General features: G+C 52.1%; 1 protein-coding gene across 1 annotated transcript in view; it reads right to left on the reverse strand.

The window, feature by feature from the left end:
* Positions 1-677: 677 nt before the first annotated feature.
* The window catches only part of TNFRSF8 (TNF receptor superfamily member 8), a gene marked incomplete at both ends in the record, with an annotated part of 64,290 nt that continues 41,942 nt past the window's right edge, over positions 678-23,025 (reverse strand). The window contains 7 exons of the mRNA XM_082676167.1: positions 678-922; positions 4,570-4,759; positions 7,646-7,671; positions 14,673-14,726; positions 14,861-14,962; positions 15,997-16,142; positions 16,434-16,527. Of these exons, the coding sequence (XP_082532293.1) occupies positions 678-922; positions 4,570-4,759; positions 7,646-7,671; positions 14,673-14,726; positions 14,861-14,962; positions 15,997-16,142; positions 16,434-16,527 (857 nt within the window). The remainder of the gene's footprint in view (positions 923-4,569; positions 4,760-7,645; positions 7,672-14,672; positions 14,727-14,860; positions 14,963-15,996; positions 16,143-16,433; positions 16,528-23,025) is intronic.

The raw sequence follows: 23,025 nt of genomic DNA on the forward strand, positions 1-23,025 counted from the left end.
GAGCCAAAGGCAGGGCCTGGTACCACCAGGATCTGTGCACGTGGCAGATCTGGGGAAGACGCATCTTTGGTGGCCCGGGACAGAGCACAGGTGCCCACAGAGCGGGTAAGGACCCAAGAAGGGTCCACAGTCCCCCTTGTCCACGCAGGGAGGGAGCCCCCCTGGGCGAAGCAGAGCAGGCCCTTCTTCAGGCAGCAGCTGGGTGGGCGGGTCTCCGGCCAGGCAGGGGCACCACGGCTGCAAAGGATCTGCAGGTCTCTGGGTCCCGAGATGCCTCCTGCTGCGGGAACAGTGATGTGCGCTGGGCCCTGGGCCCACCGTGGGGGCTACAGAACAGGGGAGGGCTGGCAGCAGCAGAATGCAGGGTGCCCAGGCCCTGCTGGCTGCCTGTTGCCCCAACACACAGCGCTGTTCAGATCTAGCCCCTTGGTTGTCTCTGCCGCACAGGCCCGGGCTCCCCAGGGTCTGGGTTGGGGGGCAGCTGGGTGGGGAGGCAGGTACAGACGAGCAGAGCCTCCTGCATTGATAGGCTGGGTCTACCGCTGGATGCTGGAACCTCACCTCAGGCCAGATGGGCCTCTGCCACCAGGTGGGTGCTACCAGCTTGGTGCCACCAGGGTCACCGTGGCCTCCCAGAGGCACCCAGCTGCCCTCTCAGCCCCAGCCCAGGCCAGGCCTCATTTCCCAGAGGCGGTCGTGGGCAAGGGGTCCTCCTTCCCTTCCTCCTCCACCGAGAACATGACGTCCCCACAGCTGCCCGCCAGTGGTTCCGTCTCCTGCTCTGGGTAGTGGGGGGCATGGTCCACCTCCAGATCCTCCTCGAACTCGGACCCTGCCGGCCCCACCAGGCCCTGGCCCTCAGGCACCTTGGCCTTCACGGTCCCCACAATCACAGTGTCGGCCTTCATGATGTAGATGTTCTCTGCAAGGCAAAAGGGTGGGGGAGATGAGACAAGAGCTCCAGCTGGATGGAAGCAAGGAGGCAGAGGAGGGTCCCAGTCCCAGCTCTGCCACTTCTGCTGTGTGGCCTCAGGCAGATGGCACAGCCTCTCTGATACACAGTAGGCCCCGCCGACTTCACAGGTATCCTGAGGCTCAAAGGAGATAAAACAGCTAGGAACTGTGTGCTGAGGGGTTAAGGACTGGCCCACGTATAGGAAGTGCTTGTGATTTTCTCGACACTTCTGCCAAGATGGGGTAGAAGAGAAGACAACAGGGTTAGGAGAGAAAGGAAGCCATGGGGAGAAATTGGAGAATGACATGGACACCAATAGCACCAGTGAACACTCGCGGAGTTTAGCCGGATGCCGTTCCAGATGCTTTTCACACATTAGCTCCCGAATCCTCGCGTCACTTCCACAAGGTAGATAGTCTATCGTGATCCCCATTTACAGATAAAGAATCTGGAGCCCAGAGATGTTAAATGACCTGCCCAAGGTCACCAGGTCGTTAGTAGAAATCCCCAAAGAAACTCCACCCTGCCCAGCTGCCCTTTCAGTTCATATCCACGTGCCTAAAGCAGAAACCTGGGGTGGGGGGCGGGGGGTGGTGGCAAGGGGACAGCAACGTGTCCTGGTTTGCCTGGGATGCTCCTACTGGCTTTAGTATTGAAAGTTCCACATCCCAGGAACCTCTCCAGTCTGGGCAAACCCAGACAGATGGTCACACCCTGCAGAAACCTCAACCCTGTTAATAATCACCAACAGCCTATGACCTGGACAGCTTTGCAGGGGCTGGTATAGCTTGACGTTTGTTGCTTATGGCCACGTGCCTGCCTAGCACATAGGGCTGCTCGTGTGGCTCGCGTGGATGAAAAAGCAGCCCAGCCTCTTAGAGGCATGATCCCCCGCGGTCTGCTGACCACCTGCTACTAGGGCTTTGGAGTCTCAGGGGAGCTAAGTAAGGTGCCCAAGAAGCTGGGACGTGGGGAGCCTGGCCTTCACCCAGGTCAGCTAACTCCAAACACCAGCAGCCCAGCTTCTGATGGCCTTGAGCCCAGGGCAGGGTACGAGCTCCCAGCCGCTCAGCCCTGGAACTCTCTCTGGAGTCCGAATGGGGAAGCTCAAGAGGGAACTTGAGTGCTAGGGTGGGGCAGGGAGCTCGGGATCCCTGCCTCTCTGAGGAACCCAGTTACACCCCTCCGATTCAGGAACCCCCCAGAGATTCTGGGGGCCCCCACACGCTCAACCCCATTGCATAATGCCAGTTCTTCTGTTTTGGTCTTTGATACTTCCAGGATAGAGAGAAGTGTTCAAAATAGCAGTGAGAACTAGAGGGAAGGCTACAAGCGTGAAACAAGCTATGGGCTGGGAGCCCCCCCTACACCCCAAAAGAGAGAGCGTGGCCTCAAGCCACATACCCTCCATCAGGACCTGCAGGTCCTTTGCCCTGGGAACCTGACCAAAAGAGCTGGCAAAAGATGGGAGCCAGTGATGGTGAGGGACAGGGGACCCCAGGAGGTGAGAGAGAACACAGAGGAGGCCGCACAGTGCTAGAGGAGATGAGACAGACAGACAGACAGACATAGAGGAGTAGGGGTGTGGAAGAAGAGGGGTGAGTTTGTCCAGGGAGAAGCAGCCAAAGCTGGGGGCCAGGCTGTGATCCCCTCACATTCCTCGGGTCCTGATTCCTCTGGCTCTATCCCCCATCACAGGGCTGCCCACTCCCAAGTTGGGAAAAGAGGGTCTTCCAGAAGTTGCTTGGACTTCCTGCCCCACCCAGGGCTCCAGAATCCAAGGAAGTTGTCCTGGACGGGGAGGGGGATGAAGATGAGGGGAAGGGGCTCCCCCTGCCCGGTGCCCAGGGGTAGAGGGGTAAAGCGCAACCAGAGTTTGGTCCCCTTGGGAACTGTACAAGGGGGTACTCCTCTAGGGAGGTGTCAGGAGAACAAAGGGCTCACCATCTCTTGAATGTCCCAAGAGAATCTCCAACCTGCTTACCAGCCAGGCTTACAGGCCAGGCTGCCCAAGCCCCAGCCCACCTGGGAGCCTGGTGCCTCCCTCCCCCTTCCCCCCCAAACACTCCCAGAGCCCCAGCCCTGTGGTTCCAGGCACTGCACTCAGCTTTGACTCAAATGTTCAAATTAGGACTTCTTAGGAAATTTGCAGGAGATGCTTTCAGTGGTATTTCCCAAAATACATTCTTTTCCAGTAAAACTTGCTGAAAGCTACAATTCCAAAAGTTTCAGTTTGGTGCTAAGGGTTCTGCCCTAAAGCGTTCTATCCACCAATCCCTGCCACACAAATGTGTAGGACGATCACAAATGCCTCTTTGGAATTATCTCAGTGATGGTTAACCCTCCAAAGACAGAGATGGAGCCAATTAAGGCCCTGCCCCCGGGGAGCTAACAGCCAAGTGGATGGGGGTGGGGGTGGGGAAGGAGGCTGCAAACACACACTGCTGGGTGCTTAGGACATTAGGAGGGGAGGCCTGGGCTCTGGGGCCACACAGCACAGGGGCATCTCCTAGACGGGAGAGTGGAGAGGGCAGGGAGGGCTTCCTGGAGGAGGAGGCAAATAAACAGGGTCCTCAGGACATCAAGAATTAACTAGATTCAAGGAGGTGGAGTTGGCTGTTTCAGGTGAGAAAGCAGCCGCCCTGGGAGCTCAGAAGTGAGAAAGGGCTCCGGTGATTAGGAAACTGACATTGAGTGGGAGGAAGGAGCAGACCTGTGGGGTGGGGAGGCTGGCAAGCCTGGTGGGGAGGAGGCAGCTTAAATGCCGGAATAAGAAGCCTGGAATTCACCCTGCAGGTACCAGGGACCCCCTGGAGGGCTTCAGGCAGGGGTGTAATATGGGCAGGTAACCATTTTGGTAGAAACGTTCTGGTTGTAGCAGGGTGGAGAGGAGGGGGAGAGAGGCAAGGAGGACTTCGGGACCGGAAGTTTCGCCCTGGCTGGAGGGTGGCTGCAGTTCGGGGCGCGCTGGCCTCCGGGTTCCACTGCAGGGTACTGATGCGGACAGACCGGGGGGTTTCGGAGCCTGCAGCCATGCTGCCACTTGGTAGCTGTGTGACTGGGAAAATCACTTCTCTCCCCTGAACCGCTGTTTCCCCAATTGGAAAAAGGAGGGAAAGACCCCATCCTCGGAAGGCTGTGTGACAAGAGGTGACCAGCGTGCCATGCCCAAATGCGTCAGCCAAGCGGCAGCTCTTACTTCCCTGATGTCTCCCTCCATCCCCCTCAGGGGCCCTTCGTTGGGGGCTGGGCTGGCGGTTACTCTCCCTCTAATCAGAGCAGGCACCAGGCAGGGGGAGCCCCACCCCCCAGGACGACTTCATGCACATCATTTCACGGATTTTCACGATGGGCTCCGTGAAGGCAGAAGTCCTGCTATCCCTACCTTACAGAAATGTACACTGGGATGAAGAGGTGGCGGCAGCTGCTCCATGCCCCCTGAGAAGGGCTTAACTCCACAGAAATTGTCTCCTACTCATGAGGGCCGGGGGAGGAACCCCTGCCTCTTCCTTGCTGGGCCTTCCGTCCTCAGGGTCTCTAGTCCCCGCTGGGGGCTCAGGGCCCATCTCTCCTGCCCCTGAGCACCCCAGGACCCCCCAAACAGGCCGACTCACCAATCCTGTTGTTGGTGTGCTCCGCGGTCCCTCGGGGCTCAGGAAGGTCCATGGAGGTGGAGGGGCTGCTGGCTGGGCTGGCCTCCAGCAGCTGCAGGCTCTCCAGGTTGGGGCAGGTCTCCACAGCTGGGGGGCTCATTAACCCCTGCTCCTCAAGGCCCGGCTCTGCCACCGATACCCTCCCGATCAGCTGCAGTGGGCACAGAGGAAATGGTGCTGATGCAGGATGCCCCAACCTCCCCCAGTCTCTGAGCTGGGGAACCCCTGTTTCTTCATCTCCATAGACCCCAGTGAGTCTCCCTCTCTGCTTTAAAGCCGTCATGCACTACCCTGGGCTTCTCAGCCTTGATAGCCTGACATACCTGAGTGTGGGACCCTGTGAAGTCACGTTGTTTTTAACTTGTACTAAATAATGATACTGTCAGCATTGCATACAATGCTTACCAGATGCGTGGCCCTTGACATGTGTTAATCCTTAACAACCACTCTACAAGGTGGCTAATATTAGCAGATATTTTACAGATCAGGAAACTGAGGCACAGAAGAGTCAAGTAGGGGCTTCCCTGGTGGCGCAGTGGTTGAAAATCTGCCTGCTAATGCAGGGGACACAGGTTTGGGCCCTGGTCTGGGAAGATCCCACATGCCGCGGAGCAACTGGGCCCGTGAGCCACAACTACTGAGCCTGCACGTCTGGAGCCTGTGCTCCGCAACAAGAAGGCCCGCGATAGTGAGAGGCCCGTGCACCGCGATGAAGAGTGGCCCCTGCTTGCCACAACTAGAGAAAGCCCTCACACAGAAGCGAAGACCCAACGCAGCAAAAATAAATAAAAATTAATAAACTCCTACCCCCAACATCTAAAAAAAAAAGACAAGTCAAGTAGCTTGCTCAGGGTTAGTTGGTAAGTGTCCGGCCAGTGCTTGAACCCCACCCAGTATCTCGCTTTGGAATCCATGCACGTTAGCCCAAGTCTACAAGTATCAGCTCCAGGCCCACCCCAATTCCCCTGCTCCTGGGACAGCAGCCTTTTATGATCACACTAATGTATTCTAAAAACAGTTACATCGCAGGAAAATGTCGGTTTCGTTTTTCACTTTTCTGTAAGTGCCAAGGAGAAGTGCTCTTGTAAAATGTTCTAATGTAAATACCATTTACCTTCAGCCTTCAAAAGGGAATGAGTTTGAGTAAGGCAGAAAGTATAGCTACATAATCCTGAGTATTCTTTTTTTTTTAAATTTATTTATTCATTTTATTTTTGGCCGCACTGGGTCTTTGTTGCTGCATGCGGGCTTTCTCTAGTTGCAGTGAGTGGGGGCTACTCTTTGTTGAAGTGCGTGGGCTTCTCATTGTGGTGGCTTCTCTCGTTGCGGAGCACGGGCTCTAGGCACACAGGCTTCAGTAGTTGTGGCACGAGGGCTCAGTAGTTGTGGCTTGCAGGCTCTAGAGCGCAGGCTCAGTAGTTGTGGCACACGGGCTTAGTTGCTCCGTGGCATGTGGGATCTTCCTGGACCAGGGCTCAAAACCGTGTCCCCTGCATTAGCAGGTGGATTCTTAACCACTGCGCCACCAGGGAAGTCCCCTGAATATTCTTTTAAAATAATTTGAAGTCCAAAAGACGGCATTCTTGAACATGTTACTATTAATGCTTTGGCCCACGTGGCCAAAAGGTATTTGATTATCTTACAAATCGTTAAATACCTTTTCATGAAATTTCTTGGCCTCATAACAGCAGCCTGTCTGACCCAAGCATGTCTGAATGTGATCTCCCATGATTTGAACCTGAACTTGTATTGTGGTTCCATCTATTATGTTTAAAGATAAAGGATGGAAACTGTTCTCATGTACGAAAATTTGAGTTAAAAGAAAGTAACAGGGCTTCCCTGGTGGCGCAGTGATTGAGAGTCCGCCTGCTGATGCAGGGGACAGGGGTTCGTGCCCCGGTCCGGGAGGATCCCACATGCCGCGGAGCGGCCGGGCCCGTGAGCCATGGCCGCTGAGCCTGCGCATCCGGAGCCTGTGCTCCGCAACGGGAGAGGCCACAACAGTGAGAGGCCCGCGTACCGCAAAAAAAAAAAAAAAAAGAAAGAAAGTAACAGAGAACTGATAAGTGGAAAAGAAGAAAAGCGGGCGAACCATACACACCTGAGACCCAGCCCATATGGTGTGCTTTGTCCTGCTCCCCCCTCAGCTGCGGGGGCAGTGCCCCTGCTCCCCCCCGGCACTGGTCCCCGTGCTGCCCCTGGGAGGCTGGGCACAGAGCAGGGTGCCAGGACAAGCCCAATGAGGGCCTGGTGTATGCGCCGCATCTTGGGTGGTTGCAGGACCAGCAGTAACATGTGCGAAGCCCCCAGCCCAGCGCCTGCACACGGCGAGCGCTTCATAAAAGGCAGGTGAAAATGCTCTTGCTAGGAGGCAGCTCAGGGTAACAGTTCAGAGCACCAGCTTCGGAGTCACACAAACCAGGCCGTAAATCCTAGCTGATCTATTTTCCAACCGTGGAAGCACCTTTCCTGTCTGGGTCCCCGTTTCCTCTTCCATACAGTGGGACAACAGTACCAACCTCTGTGTTTTGTAAGGACTACCCAGAATAACTTCAAGAAAGCACGAAGCCAGGTGCCTGGTGCACCGTAAGTGCTCCGTATGAGAAAAGCTCAAGTTTCAGAAGTTCGTGCTGCTGATTCGACATCCCAGCTTTGAGGACGAGACTCACGGAGGAGTGATGGAGAAAGGGGGGAATGAACACAGCCTTCCCTCTCACCACACCTGGCACCCACATGGCCAAAACCAAACCCACTGTCTGGCAGGCCCTTCTGGAAGTCCCCGGCAGGATGAGCCAGGAACCAAGGCTGCTGTCTGGGGTGGGGCTCTGCATCCTCCGCCAGGGCCTGGCTCAGGCCCCGCTGTGCTCAGCGCTCCCTGCGTGGGGCAGACCCGGCCTGAACTTGCAGGGGAACCTGCACCTGGGCCCTGGGAGGGCTGGGATCCACGCAGCTGCTCTCAGAACCAGCAGATCTGCTAGGGAAGGAGTCAGAGTTAGGGGCACAAAGCTGGGGTGGAGGCAAGGGAGGGGCTACTTACTGTCGGGTTCCTCCTGGGCCTGGAATCTGCAAAGAACAAAAGAGCAGTGAATTCACCAAAGAGGGTCTGGCAGCTGCCTGGCCCTGCACCTCCCCCCCCACCTGTGGGCAAATGCGCCCTCCATTGCCCCCAGGGTGGCAGCTGGTGCCTCGGTCAGACCTGGAGAGCAGTGGACGGGTTTCAGGCCCAGGGCACAGGGGCTCACCTCCCAGCGGCAGCCAGAGAACGGGGGAGTCACCTCTCTTCCAGCCACCAAGCCCCTCAGCACACCGGACCCCTGCACAGCCCTCCCACTCCCACACATGCACAGGACTGGTTCAGGACGAGCGCGCACCCCAGCTGGAGCCGAAGACACTTCTGCTGGGTCAGAAGTTGGTCTGTGGCTGCTGCTACCACCTGGTGGCCTCCAGGGGCTGGAGAGGCCAGAACGGCCCGAGGCACCATGTGAAACTCACACGGAGGACCCCTAGGCGATAGAGAGCGGGTGACAGATCCTGAGGACCTTTTCTTAGACCTGCATCGGACATGCCTAAAGCCAGTGGACCCCGGAGCCCTTTTGGCTCAGGCCAGCGTGAGTTCGGTTTTCTATCACGTGTGCCTGAAATAGCCCACGTGGCCGGTCTCAGCGGTCATCCCACGCTCTGGTGGGCTCAGTATGCAATGATCCCTAGGGCACAACCTTTTTCTTCTCGTCCCAAACCCCACCCTCCTCTCCAACTTTCCTCTCGTATTAAACTGGGCTCCGGGTCATGGTCAAGTAGATGCTGACATTTAATCACGGCCCAGTGGCCAGCTGGGAAAGCTGGAGATGGTACCAGGCGTCTGTCTAAGCCAGGGCGAGTCGACCCCTAGGAGCTGACCGTCCTCTGGGGGCACAGGGCCTCTTACGACTCCCGAAGAAATCACCTACAGAGACTTGGCTTTTGTTGCTATTCGGTGTGCACACCTAACCAGAGAAACCTCGTGAAAAGAGGCCAGCATGCCAGCTAAGTCACCTCTGGAAGACCGTCTGACCTCAGTCAGCCCCTCTAGGGAATGAGCATCCCCGAATCCTAGCAGAAACCCTCACTGGAGGCCGACTGACCACGAAAATACAAGACGGGCAGTTTGAACCTGCTGTGTGGACACCAGGTCAGTCTGGAGGACACTCTTCCATGTCCCTTTTTTTTTTTTTTTTTTTTTCCCCTACGCGGGCCTCTCACTGTTGTGGCCTCTCCTGTTGCGGAGCACAGGCTCTGGACGCGCAGGCTCAGCGGCCATGGCTCACGGGCCCAGCCGCGCCGCGGCATGTGGGATCTTCCCGGACCGGGGCACAAACCCGTGTCCCCTGCATCGGCAGGCGGACTCTCAACCACTGCACCACCAGGGAAGCCCTTCCATGTCCCTTTTAAATGACCATCAGCAGGTAAAGTGTCTAAAGGGGAAATGGATCAGAATAATGGTCAAAAGAAGCACATGTGTAAAATGACACAATTCTTGACTCTCGATTTAACAAATCTGGTAAATGCTGTTGCCAGCAGAGTGGTCACCTTGAGAGGCCGTGGCCCCTCCCACGAGGCAGCCACTATCCATCACCAGAGCCAGCACTTTGAGAAACACTGTCTGGCCTGAGGCACATTCTTTTAAAGGATGTCAGTGAAGCCAAATCTTCGTCCTTTGAGAGTGATTTTGACTTTTGCAAACAGCCAACTGTCATTCGCAGCAAGTCTTGGGGGGAAGAAAGGGTGTGACAAAGTAACAAGACAAAAGAAATTAAGATGATAAAATGCAGTCTTGGAGAGGACGTGGGTAAACAGGAACACAGCTGCTGATGCCTGTGAACTGCTTTCCTCTTTCTCGAAAGCCATTGGGCAATGAAAACTTCACACACTTTGACCCAGTAATCCCTCTTCAGGGACACACCCTCAGGAAATAACCCGAAGGAAAGCGACCAGCCTGTGCACAGCGGTGCAGTTTCTAATAACCAAAAAGTGGAAAACAAGACAGGTGCCAAACAGTAAAGCAGCTTAGCAGTGCTTCGCCGCAGGCCTTCCTAGCAGTGAGGCCCCAGCGCGACATCCTTCACCTTTCCCAGCCTTTAGTTCTCTCATTTGGAAAAGGGGACAGGTCATGCCAACTTTGGAGGGTTTTTATGAAGGTTAAATGAGATCTCAAAACTGAAGGTGCCCAGGGATTAATCACGTTGAGAGCAAAACCCTTGATATGTTGTGATGAAAATAACACTGAACCCATATGGTCTTCCTCTCCCACACCCACAACTCCAATCTAATCAGGAGAAAGGCACTAGACAAACTCTAAGCAGAGAGCCACCCTACAACTTAACCGACAAGCAAGTTGTAGGATGCTCCTTAACTCCTCAAAACTGCCAAGGTCAGAGAAACAAGGAAAGCCAGAAACTGTCACAGGCCAGACGGGCCTAAGACATGATGACTGAATGTAATGTGGTGTACTGGGTGGGATCCTGGAGCAATGAAAGGACATTAGGCAAAACTAAGTAGATCTGAACAGAGTATGAACTTTAGTTAATACAATAGTAATGTATCAGTATTGGTTCGTTTGTTGCGACAAACTTACCGCACTAATGTAAGATGCTCATAATAGAGGAAACTGGGTGTGGGCTATACGGAAACTCTCTGTACTAACTTCTCAAGTTTTCTGTAAGTCTAAAACTTCTCTAAAAACTGAAGTCCATTTAGAATTTTTTAATTAAAACGATTAAAAGAGAAGGCGACCGGGATGCCGCCTAGCACATAGGGACCCCAGGATACTCCAGTGGCGTGGCAACTCCATCACACCGAAAAGAAAACCAGCATTCGATACTGACTCTCGGAAACAAGCATAAAATAACATCGAGGTGAAAAGGCAGAATCCGGAGGGCGCCAACATCGGCCTACAGGCGTGTTACAACCCTCATGTGTACTTTGATAAAGACCTAGAGCAAATCGTGCCAAGTACAGAGGTCAGATTTCATAAGTGCTTTTCCCCTAAAATGTTGCTTCAGTCCACTGTCTTCACTTATTGGTATCCTTGCTCTTTGGAATAAGAACAATTTTCTCATAAAATATGTCCAGCATCCCAGGACACAAGTCCAGGGACACACGCACTGGACGTCGGTGGGCCCCTCCTCCCTCGGGGAGGAGTGCCTGGTTTCCCAGGGCTTCTCTGAGGGCTGCTCAAGCCAAGCACGTGGGTTCTGACACCCAAGTTATCCATCCCTTCCATTCCTATCACTCTTCCCTTTCAGTCCCATCCCCTCTCTGGCCTGGGGTCCCAGCTTCTGTGGAAAGCAGAACAGACCCAGGGAAGGCGTTTGGCAACAAGCACCCCTAGATTCAAATCCAGGACAGGGCAGGGAATTACAAGCTAAGCTGGGAATATCGTAGAATAAAGCAGTGCTCCAGTGAATTCCCTGGCGGTCCAGTGGTTAGGACGCGGCCCTCTCAATGCTGAGGGCCAGGGTTCAACCCCTGGTTGGGGAACTAAGATCCCACAACTCTCCCATCTCGGCCAAAAAAGGAAAAAAGAAGAAGGAAGGAAGGAAGGAAAGAAGGAAGGAAGGAAGAAAGAAAGAAAGAAAGGAAGGAAGGAAGGAAGAAAGGGAGGGAGGGAGGGAGGGAGGAAGGAAAGAAAGAAAGAAAGAGAAAGAAAGAAAAAACAAGTGCTCCAAACACAGAAGGATGGGGACAAAAGGACGCAACAGCCAGCTTGAAGGGGCCCCCACTGGCCTAACCTGGGAAAATGTGAGCATCAAGTTACGTAATGATGGCAGTACAGTAAGAGAGGAATCCATGAGTCCAGACAGATATACTTACAGAAATGGAGCAAAGTTGATGAGGCACCAGTTACTCATAGAGCCTCAGAGTACTTAGCAATAACCGCAGAGGAAAGAGGACTTCATGGTGGAGAAGCCTGGCAGACACCACCCTAATCAAGGGCTCACGGTGAACACGGCGGGGAAGGGACAAAGGGAAATCTGGCGGGGTGGATGACCCACTCCTGGGATCCTCCCACCAGAGACGCACCACCTGAGTCCAAGCGTGAGGAAACGTCAGGCAAACCCCAGGTGAGGGCCAGCCACAGAATCACTGGTGGAATCTTCCAAAGTGGCAAGGTCATGACCGGGAGGGAAATACAGACTGGAGGGGACACGAGACCCGATGGTCAAATGCAGTACGAGACTCTGAACTGCATTCTTTTGTTCGATACGACATTATTTGGATCAATGAAGAAACTTGAGTGGGGTCTGAGAATTAGTTGGTGGTGGTGCATCAAAGTGAATTCTCTGATTTTGATGGTTTGACTACAGTCGTGTGAAATACACACTCAGGTACTCAGGGATGATACGGCATTATGTCAGTAAGTTACTCTCAAATGGTTCAAAAAAAATAAGTTCTCTGCACCATCCTTGAGACTTTCCTGTATGTTTGAAATTGTTTCAAAACAAACAAAAACTTTTTCCAACTTAAACCTGCCTGAAGTAACAGATAAAGTGATGACTATAGTGTCCTTTAAAATGAAGGGTTAAAAGAATTTCAATCAGTGTTTCTCAGCCAGGAGTGACACTCCCCTCCAGGGGAAATTTGGCCATACCTGGAGACATTTTTGGCTGTCACAGATGGGAGGAGCTACTAGTATGAGACCAGGGAACTGTCTGACATCCTGTAACGCACAGGACAACTCGCTTGGCAAAGAATGATCCCATGCAGATGTCAACAGTGCCAAGGGTGAGACCATTTATGCAAAAATCTCACCACCACCACCAACAAAATCCTGGTTGCTCGTACTGCTCATTAATCAAGTGGCCTTAAACAAGCTCCTTCATCTTCCTGTGCCTCAGCTTTCTCATCTGTGATATGGGGATAACAGTGGGCGCCTCACAAGGAGGAGTAAAATGAGAACACGTGTGTGCCTGTCACCAAGTCAAATCCATTCAGAGATGGGGGTGAGCATCAAAGGGGCATCTGCCCAGATTGCTGACGCACGGCTTACCGCACCAGGGGCTCCCCCAGCCCTGGAGCTCCGGGACCGGGAGGGCTGGGGCAACCATTTCCATCCCGCTCGTCTTTAGTCATTTGAGCAACTGATGCTGGCCTGAAAGCTCGGGAGGGCAGTTTCTGTACCCAGCACAGGGCCAATAGGAAGTGCCCCACGGAGACATGAAGGAGCAGACGAGTGAATAAAGGCTCCTGCGCCCTTCCAGCCCCCACTGCATCCACCCCGCTCAGTCCATACGCATCCTGCCCCCGGCGGCACCTCCTTCCCTCTCGGGCCTGGGAACCAGACCCCCAGGGACCCACCGGAAGCCAGCGGGCCAGAAACGGCCCCAAAGAGAGTGGCCACCACTGAGCCCCAGGCTTGGTTCCTGGTAGGTCTGGTTTCTTAAGGGAAGGTGCTTTCTGTCTTTCTTGCTCTCTCTCGGTCTTTTGTGTGTGTGTGTGTGTGTGTGTGTGTGTGTATGTGTGTGTGTGTGTGTGTGTGTGTGTGTGTGTGTGTGACAAAACTGCTATCACGGAGGTTTGAAGAAAAAAAATAAACTGACAGCAATGGAAACTCTAATACTAGAAAATGTCAAGAAAGCAAACGCGGGTTTCAGTGAGACACTGAGCCTGACAGCTCACGGAAAAAGGCTTGAAATTGTCAAAACACAAAAACCCCCCTTGCGAAGGGAACGCAAGCACCTGCTTGTGAAACTCATCAAATCCAAAACATGCCTCACTGCGCTGTGTTCAGGGGCCCAAGTTAGAAACCGTGCCACAGCAAGGCTCTCCATGGGGCCTGGGGACCTGGGGGGCAGGGTCTGAGTTGACCACTGGGCTCCAGGGTGGGCACTGGGTAGTAGACAACCTGGTGGGGAGGAAGGAAGTGGGGGCAGGACTGAGCCCTCTACAAACAAGACCGGCCGTTTCCAGGACCAGCGCCTGAGTCTGGTGTGGCCCCTACAGGTGGTGTGGCCCCGGGTCTTGTCTCTTCTTTACGGAATGAAGAGCATCACCTGCCTCCCCTGGGGCTCTCAGTCAGTGAGTCCCTTTGCGGGAGCCTGCCTTGAAACCAGAAAGGGAAGTTCAGACCATTTGTGTCCACTCCTTCCCCTGTGGTCAGGGCCTGTACACAGTAGGTGCTCAATCAATGCTTGTGACATGCTGAGGAAGACGTTGCCCTGCCTTGAAAGAGGCTGCCCAGAGGAGAGGAGACACTTGGCACAAGATGGCTGGGGTCCCCTCCCCCGAGGTGAGAGCTGAAAGAGTCTGCTGCCTAGATGGGTGGAGCATGGAAGGCTGCCTGGAAGAGGTGGCTTGGAGGCTGGCCAGGGATCAGAAAGAGGAGTTCAGAAAAACGTAGAACATAGGAAGGCCTGGGACTCCTGCTGAGGAAAAAGGCCCCAGACACGGGGGCGGGCATCAGCAGACAGCAGCCACTCTGTGCTGAGCTCTGACTACGTGCAGGTGCCCCGCACAGCACTTAACAGGCCCATCGCGACGGATCCACACGCCCGCCCTCTGAATTAGGCCCCACTGTTCCCATTTTACAGATGGAGAAACTGAGACACAGAGGAATTAAGTAACTCACCCAAGGTCATGTAGCTCATAAGGGGCAGAATCAGGATGCTAGCCCTGTCAGCCTACACCCACCCCCACCCTGACCCCTATGCCGTCAGCTGCCAGCAGGAGGGAGGGAGTGAGAGGAGGAAGGGAGGAATGGGGAGGGGAAAATAATAGGGAGGCTGGGAAGGGGCGACAGAGAGAAGAGAGGAAGGGAAGGCCTCTTCTGAGGGCACAATAGAGGCAAGAATGGAGATAAGGATTTTAGATAAGGATTTTTGAAACTTCATGCCCGCACTCCATCCGATGCCGAACAGGGCATGTCAGAGTTTCCACCCACATTATATTCCCATCACAGATGAGGTTGCACAGAAAGGAGGAGCAGCTTGTGGGAACCCCTACAGAGGGAACCCCGAGGGAGATCCAGACCCACGGTCCAGAGCTGCTGTGTAGCTGCACGCAGCCCCTTTGGACCTCTGGACACTCACCCACAGGCTCCAGCTTGGGCTGGAAGGTCTGGACTGGGTAGCACAGGTGGAGCTCTGAAACGACAACGGGAGGAAGGCTAGGGAGGCCAGCCTCAGACAGCCTCAGCGGGCAGGGCGGGAGAGGGACCCAGGCCAGGCTAGGACAGAGCACCCTGCCCTCCCAAGGCCCCAAGGACACATGCACTCACTCTGCCCCATCCACTTCCTGCAGCCCCTCCGGTGGAACAGGAGAAAGGAGCCAAAGCTGACGACCACCACCAGTGTCAAGATCACCCAGAAGAGCACAGGTCCTGGAACACAGAGGCGCCCTGCTCTCTCGCCTGCCCTGGCACTGGTGGCCCCCGAAGTCTGAATCATGGCGGTGAGCCGGGGCCCTATAGCAACCACACAGGACAGCCCTCGCCCCAGACTACTTCCTCCTGGACACAGACTCTACTGTGGCTGACAGGACCTGGTCCTTTGCCAAGCCAGGACAGAAACCCAGATCCTGTCTATAGCTATCTTGTCCAGCGCTTACCCACCTGTCCTTCCTCACCTGGCTCTAGGAAGCACATTAGGCCAGGCCAGGAGGACTCCAGAGCCCACGCTCTTAACCACTATCTGGATATATTTCTTTACCACTTAATACTTAACTTGCTTTGCTACTTTTGAATATCAATATATAGTTATTATTCTTTAAAGTCCATTTTTAGATGTTAAAAAAGTAGCATGTGCCAGATAAGTGCTTCTCAAACATTCCTGTGCGTATGAATCTCCTGGGGACCATGTTAAAATGCAGATTCTGATTCAGTAGTCTGGGGTCGGGCTGGTAATTTGCTTTTCTAACAAGTTGCTGATGGTGCCAAGTCCAGGACCTCTTTGAGCGCCGCTGGCCTGAGAACTACTGCCACCTAGTGTCTAAGAGTAGAACTGCAAGTCCTAAAACGCATGGTACTGAGAGCGACCGTCTAAGGGGAGCGGGTAAGGCTCATGTGTACTGGACACTGCTTACTACCCTGCATGGTATATGCTGTTACAACGTTACAGGTGATGAAGCTCAGAAGAAGTAAGAAACTAGTCAAGGTCATGAATCAGTCACCAAATATTTTCTGAGCAGCAATTATGGGCCATGCGGGTGAAGCTGTGAATAAAATCCCTGCTCAGAAGAATTAAGGAATCCTCTCTAGCGAGTGACAGACTCACAGCCCCAGATCAGGAAACCGGAGACCTGGGGTCAGGCTTGGTCCCTCCCGCCTCCAACCAAGTGGATGCTGTCGCCTAGTAAGAACCCTCCCTCCTGTGGTCCCCAGGGAGGAAGGCCCTGCTTCATGGGGGTGGTCATTACCTGAAACCAGAGTGGGCTTCCCTGTGGAGGAGAAGGATATAGGAGTGCTGGTTGAGAGAGAGGCGCGCCCCCGCACGTGGGTGACGTCCCCTCCACGCTCCTTACCAGTCAGGGAGTCGGCCAGGGAGATCAGGGAGGGGGTGGGGCTGCGGGGAGAGAGACCAGAAGTAAGAAGGACAGTCAAGATGGAAAAGGAGGCCTGAGACCCCAGGTCCCCTGCCTACAGCCTCTGACAGGCACTTTGAGGGCAGGGCCTGGGTTTCTAGGCTTTCAGGGCTTCCATGGTGGCAACACAGACCTAGGCCCACATTCTCCAAAATGACTTGTGGGCTTGGCCCAGAGATCTATCCCAAGCCCCACTTCCACTCCCAGCCGGCTGCCCCCTGGGCATCCCCTGGGTATGAAGGGCAAATGAAGAGAGGCGGCCAAGGAGTCACCTGGCGGGCACCCCGCTGTCCTCTGCGTTGGTGCTGCAGTTAGAGTGGGTCCCCGGGGGAGGTGGCTCATAGGTGGTGTCCCTCTCAGCCGTACCTGCCGGTTAGAATTGGTACCAAGGATGGTTAACAAAGGGGAAATGGGGGAGGGAGGGGTAAACTGGGAATTTGGGATTAACAGATACACACTACTATATTTAAAATAGATAAACAGCAAGGACCTACTGTATAGCATGGAACTATATTCAATATCTTGTAAATGAACTAGACTTCCATTTTTAAAATTAAATTAAAAAAAAAAAAGGAATCAGTGCCAAGGAGCCCTACCCATCTGGACTAGTGACGTCCAAGGAGGTAGCAACATGGGGCGGGAAGGACACTGCAGCCAGGCAGACCCAGGTCTGTGTCCTGGCTCTGTCTCCTCACTTCCTCTCTCCCTCCCTCCTCGCTTCCCTCCACTGTAACAGCCCTTTATTCAGCACCTACTATGTCCTGGGGACTGTGCTGGGAGCTGGGACAGAGCAGTGAGCAAAACGGACAAGATCCCCACCCCTGGGGGCCCACCGGCTGGCGGGGCTCACAGACTCAGGCGTCACACGAAGGCAGGTGGGGTCCCTGTAATGGGAGACTTGACCTCATCTGACCAGGGAGGCTTCCCTGAGGAAGGGATTGCTGGGATGTGAGTAGGGGTGGAGATTTCTAAGCAGAGGAAATAGAAGGTGGGGGGAGGGAGGAGATGGCTCATAGCAGCATTCTTCATAGAAGTCAAAGAAGTGGAAACCACCCACACGCCCATCCGCTGGAAACAGATGAACAAAATGCAGTAGACGTGTGCACTAGAATATTGTTTGGCAGTAAAAGGAATGAAGTACTAATACAGCTACAGCGTGGACGAACCTCGAAAGTGTTATGCTCAGTGAAAGAAGCCAGACACAGGAGGATGCATATGATGGAAATGTCCCCAAAACCCTAATCTAGAGGAACAAGAAAGTAGATTAGTGGTTATCCAGGCTGGGGGTGGGCATGGGATTGACTGACCCATGCCCTACAAGTGTTAGGGTTAGTCAACTAGAAGGTGGTGATAGTTTCACAACTTTGTAAATTTCTTAAAATTACTGAACTGTACACTTAAAACTAGTAGATATTATGGTATGTAAATTAGACTGCAATAAGGCTGTTTTAAACGCTGGGTCTTTCTCCCCAAAGTGATGGTTTTAATTAGCAACAGGGTGGGATAGGTGTGGTAGATTGCATGGTGGTCCCACGTCTGCATCCTGCCCCACGTCCACACCCTTTGCCAGGTGACTCTGCAGCTCCTTCAGGTCAAGGCAGGTGTCTGTGCATCCCCCACCCCTATGGTGTTTGAACTTGGCCGTGTGACTTGTCTGGTCAGTGGAACGGGAGAGAAGCGATGGCTGGACCTCAAGAGGCATCTGACCTCCACCGCCCCCTTTCTGCACTCCCACCGTTGCCATAAGTAGACCACGCCAGGGGCGGGTAGCCAGCCCCCGCTGGTCCCAGAAGTACATGCAGAGCAAACCCAAACCAAACCTTCAAGCCCTGGCAAGACCGCAGAGCGGCCCAGCTGACTCACAGAGGAGTGAGAGATGAATGCTGCAATGTCGAGGTTTTTGTAACACACTATTCCTCTGGCTCTAATTGGCTGAGACGATCAGATTTGTGTTTCAAAAGATCAAAGTGCAAAAGCTGTTCCTTGGGGGACTTCCCTGGTTGTCCAGTGGGTAAGACTGTGCTCCCCGCGCAGGGGCCCAGGTTTGATCCCTGGTCAGGGAACTAGATCCTGCATGCCGCAACTAAGAGTTCGCATGCGGCAACTAAAGAGCCCACATTTTGCAGCTAAGACCTGGAGCAGCCTAAATAAATAAATATTTCAAAAAAAAAAAAAAGAAAGCTACTCCTCATCTCCAGCCAGCTGTGACCATGCGGGAAGGTGGCCTCGTGACTGCAGACTTCCTGGTTTCATTGAAGAGAAATCTCATTAAATAAATGTAAACAAATAAATAAATTTAAACATCTTCTGGTATGTAAATGTCGCCTCAATTCTTAAAGTTCTTTTCTTCTGAAATCAGTTTTATTGAGGCATGATTTACATAGAAGGAAATGTCCCCTAAGCGCACGGTTTGATGAGTTTTGAGGAATGTATACATTCAGCAGTCAGCCCTCCATATCTGCGGGTCACATCCGAGGATTCCACACCCGAGGATTCAACCAACTGCAGACTGATTGACCGCACGGATGCAGAACACGCAGAGACGGAGGGCCCGCTGTACCTTGCCATTTTACATGAGGGATTTGAGTATCCTCAGATTCGGGTATCCCCCGTGGACACTGAGGGATGACTGTACCTTCAGGTAACTGTAACTCCACTCAAGATCTAGAACATCCCCGCCTCCCCACTAAGTTCCCTTGTCCTTTTGCAATCGATCCTCCCCCACACCCGGGCAGCCACGGATCTGCTTCATGTCACTACAGATGAGTCTGCCTCCAGAACTTCATTAGACAGAATGGTGCAGTGTGTACTCTTTGGTGTCTGACTTCTTCCACTCAGCATAATGTTTCTGAGATTCATTCCCGTTGCTTGTCTCAGTAATTCATTCCTTTTTATTGCTGAGTAGTTGTTCCATTGTAGAGATGTATTTAGCCGGTGACCAGTTGATGGACATTTGGGTTGTCTCCAGTTTGAAGCTATTATAAACAAGGCAGCTGTGAGTATTCTTGTACAAGTCTTTGTGAAAACATATAATTTCATTTCACTTGAGCACCTATAGGAGCAGAAAAGCTGTGTCACTGTGCTGACCAGACAGGATGTCTTTGAGGACCAGTTCAAGCATGGTCATCTCTGATCTGACCCAGCCACCTCGTTTTACAAATGGAGAGGACCACAGAGCCGGAGCTAGAGTCAGAAATCAGGGCTCCTGAGTCCCAGCCCAGAGCACCTTCCATTGGACCGCACTGCCTCCTGCCTGGGGCCTGAGCACTTTCTTACAACCTTATGATTAACTGCTTTTCTAGGACAGAAAAAAAAAAATGACCCACATTTGAAGTAGGTCCAGCCCAGCTACTAACCCTCTCTGCCCCCATGTTCCTGGAGGCGGCACCCCTTCCCTTACGTGGTACAAAACGAACCTCCCGCCCACACACGCCTCCCTTCTAAAGGCTCTCATGATACCTCTCAGAGTTTTCCTGAAACACTCTGAAGAGAAAGTGAGGCTAGGATTAATTTTCTTCTTGCATTGGTAGGGTCCTGAAGAACCGTCTGATTCTGGGGGTCTCCAAATACATGCTATGTCTTTCCACGTGGTCACCAGACAATTACCTAAATTAGTTGAAGCCCGGGAGGCCTTGGGCTATGAGGAAGATAATGCAGTTTGTTATGCTAGTTTCTATTTGTATTTGAGATGTTGTGGGGATTCAGTGAGAGTTGGCTTCCAGAGGATTGGGGGAGCTCTTGGGCTCAAGAACACCAACTGTGGCTACACCCAGTTAGCACCCTCTGGCCTCTCTCTAAGGCAGCCTCCGTCTGAGCTGCCACTGGAACACCTGCGACAGGAAGCAGCCACAGAACTGCTGCCCTTACTCTAAGCGGAGAAGGTGGGCCCAGCGCTCCTGGGTGCCTCTCATCCCTTCTCTGTATGTACCATACCTCACCCTCTTTTCTCCCTGGGTTACTGACCCTCCCTTTTCTTCCTCCTTTGGATCTGAAGGTGAGAAGAAGGCATGGTTTAGCCCATACTTAGTCTGCCTGTGTTCTCTGGAGAGGGCCCATTGGAAGAGGGGGAAGAAGCTGACTGCTTTTAGTCTCAATTTAGAAACTAAAAAAGATACACCACACTTAAATATTTCTCTTTAAATTGAAACACCTGATCCTTGGGTCATTTGAAGGAGAAGGGTCTTAACATCAAGGTCAAATGGAATCCTTTTCTGGTACAACCAGAAATTGCTTAAAATCAGATGAAATTTTCATCTTCATATTTGAACTCTACATTTCTTGTCAGCTTTTTATTTTCCCTAGAGTTTTCAGTCACCTTTCTTTTCCTTGTTGATAAAAGAATAACGTGCCTTTACCGTATCCTCAAGGTTCTCAACTCTACTGCGCATGAAACTGTAATTCTACCTTTTATTCCTACAGACAGCTCCCTGGAGCCCTTCATTTTCTTGCTCTGATGGGGCTCAACCAGATGTTGTAATGTCTTTAGCACAGCTGTCATTCTGGGACTCCCCTTCTTTGCTCTCCTGGGATAGAACCACTGTTTTCTAGAGTTCATGGCTTTTTCTTTTTTCTTTTTTGCCCCTCAGTTAACAGAATTACATCTTCAAGTAACTTTCTAAGAAAGGATACATGGGGGGAAAGCAGAATTTCTCCCCTGTTATGTCTGAAAATGTTTTTATTCTGCTTTCAAACGTAATTGTATTTTAGCTAAGTAAAACATTCTCTGTTCAACTAAGAAGGAGCTGGTGTGGTCCAGTAGAGAGCACTTGGCTATGACTCAGGAGCTCTGTGTTCCAGCTCTAGCTCTGGCACTACGTATGGTCCTCTCCACGTGTAAAATGATGTGGTTGGATCAGATCACAGGTGGCCAGCTTTGATCTGGCCCTCAAAGACATTCTGTGTGGCCAGCACAGTGACCCAGTCATCCGTCTCCTAGGTATTTACCCATGAAATGAAAATATATGTCCATACAAAGACCTGTACAAGAACAGTGGTAGCTGCTATTACTCATAATAGCCCTAAACTGGAAACAAGCCAGATGTCCATCAACTGGTGAATGGATAAATAAACGGTGGTGCATCTATTATGTCTACACGTGGGTAATTTTCATTCATCCTGCTTTGCTCCCGGTAGGTCATTTCAATCTGAGGTCTCACTTTTCAGGTCAGGTACACAGGGAAAGCTGGGACACCACCGTGGGAGCACACAGTAACTGCCTCGAGAAATGGTGTGCAGAAGACCCAAGGCTGGGAGCGGGGCGGGGTGGGAGGCTGGGACCACAGAGGAAATTATGGCATTTTTGCTGACATGAGGCCTGAAGCATGGAAGGTGGTCGCCAGACCTAGCTTGGGTCTGTGGTTGCCGAGGGACTGTCTACTCTGGAAGCATGACTGGGGCAGGACACCACCAGATGTCCCCACCCACAGGCCCTGCAGGCAGACTCTGCAGCAGGAGCAGGAAAAAACAAATATAGCCAAGAGAAGCCTCCTTTCTCCCGCAGTGGTCCTCTAGCGCTCCCTACTGGCAAAGCATAGCATCACACTCAAGGAGGAGAAATCTTCCAAGAGTCTAATCCTCTAGGGCACAGCAGGTACTCAAGGGTGAACTGGGACCTGAGAGGCAACAGATTGGTAACAAGGGCACTTTCTAAAAGCCATTTCTTGCCCTTTACTCTCTTGCTGTTCCTTCTTCTTTGCCTTCTGTTCTCACTTTGTGGTTGTAACAACTTCTGGAGTTTTTCTGTGGACACTAATTTTTTTCTCTTCCATTCCTGGGTTCATCATTGCTTCATCTGTAGTAAGTTTTTCTGTTTGTGTATCTTGTTATTCTCCTTCATACTACTGTTTTTCCTTATAAGTCTGAAAATCTTTACTGCTCATTCATATTTATTTAAAAAGAACGATGTTGACCATTCCAGCGGCAGGTGGGGTTTCTTCTACTGTGTTGTTAGTATGTCATTTTCACAGTGGGTCTCTTCCCTCAGCAGGAGGTCTGCCTGGGAACTCTGGGCTCATGGGTGGGGAGTGTGAGCTGGCAGGCTTCACTTCAGCGTGACTTAGCAGGAACAGCCCATTGACAGGATGTACTCCCAAAGACACAAGCAAAGGGGGCTTTGCACCAGAGTGGCCAATATCTAGCTTTCCCTAGATAGTCCTTCAGTGTCATTAGCCAAAAAGTTGATCATTTTCATCAGGGGATAAAAAATCAGTCACCATCTCTCAGACTGGTCAATGCCCATGGTATACCATTGTTCACATTTTTTTGCTGTAGTTATATTCATTCGTTTGTTTTATTTTTAGATTGTACTTTGGTTGGTGGATTTTGCATTGTTACAAATTTTTATTTTCGAGATGAAGCTGCAGCTCACTGAACTTTCTAATTCTCCACTTCACCCCCATCCTTCGTCTTGCTCACCTGCTCTAAGCCCAGAGCCTCTCTGGTGGGTCTCAGGAGCAACTTACCCCTCACTTTTCTGCAGGCCTCGTGGAGTGAATTCTAGTTACATAAGCTTTCCTCCACTTGGTTTCATTTGTTACCACCCTTCCATCTGTTTTCCACCTTCTAAAAATTTGTTGAAATCTCTCATCTGCTGATGAACTCTTTTTTGTTTGTCTTTTTGTCCACTGTCAAGGGTTTATACTTTTTTACACTCTGGTGAATGTCCATCATTTGAATTGGAAGCTTCTTCGTAAACTTTATATTGATCTATCTTGAGTCAATAAAACAGCCTTGCAAACAAGTCAAGATTTTACCAGACCAACAATTTCAAGAAGAAGAATAAAATTTTTTTTTAATAATTTAAAATTTTTAAAATAATCCTCAGAAACTCTTACCAAAATGCCAAGTTTGGATTTTATCCCACTC

The sequence above is a fragment of the Grampus griseus genome, assembly GCF_964374135.1.
Source record: "Grampus griseus genome assembly, chromosome: 1".
NCBI classification, from domain to species: Eukaryota; Metazoa; Chordata; class Mammalia; order Artiodactyla; family Delphinidae; genus Grampus; species Grampus griseus.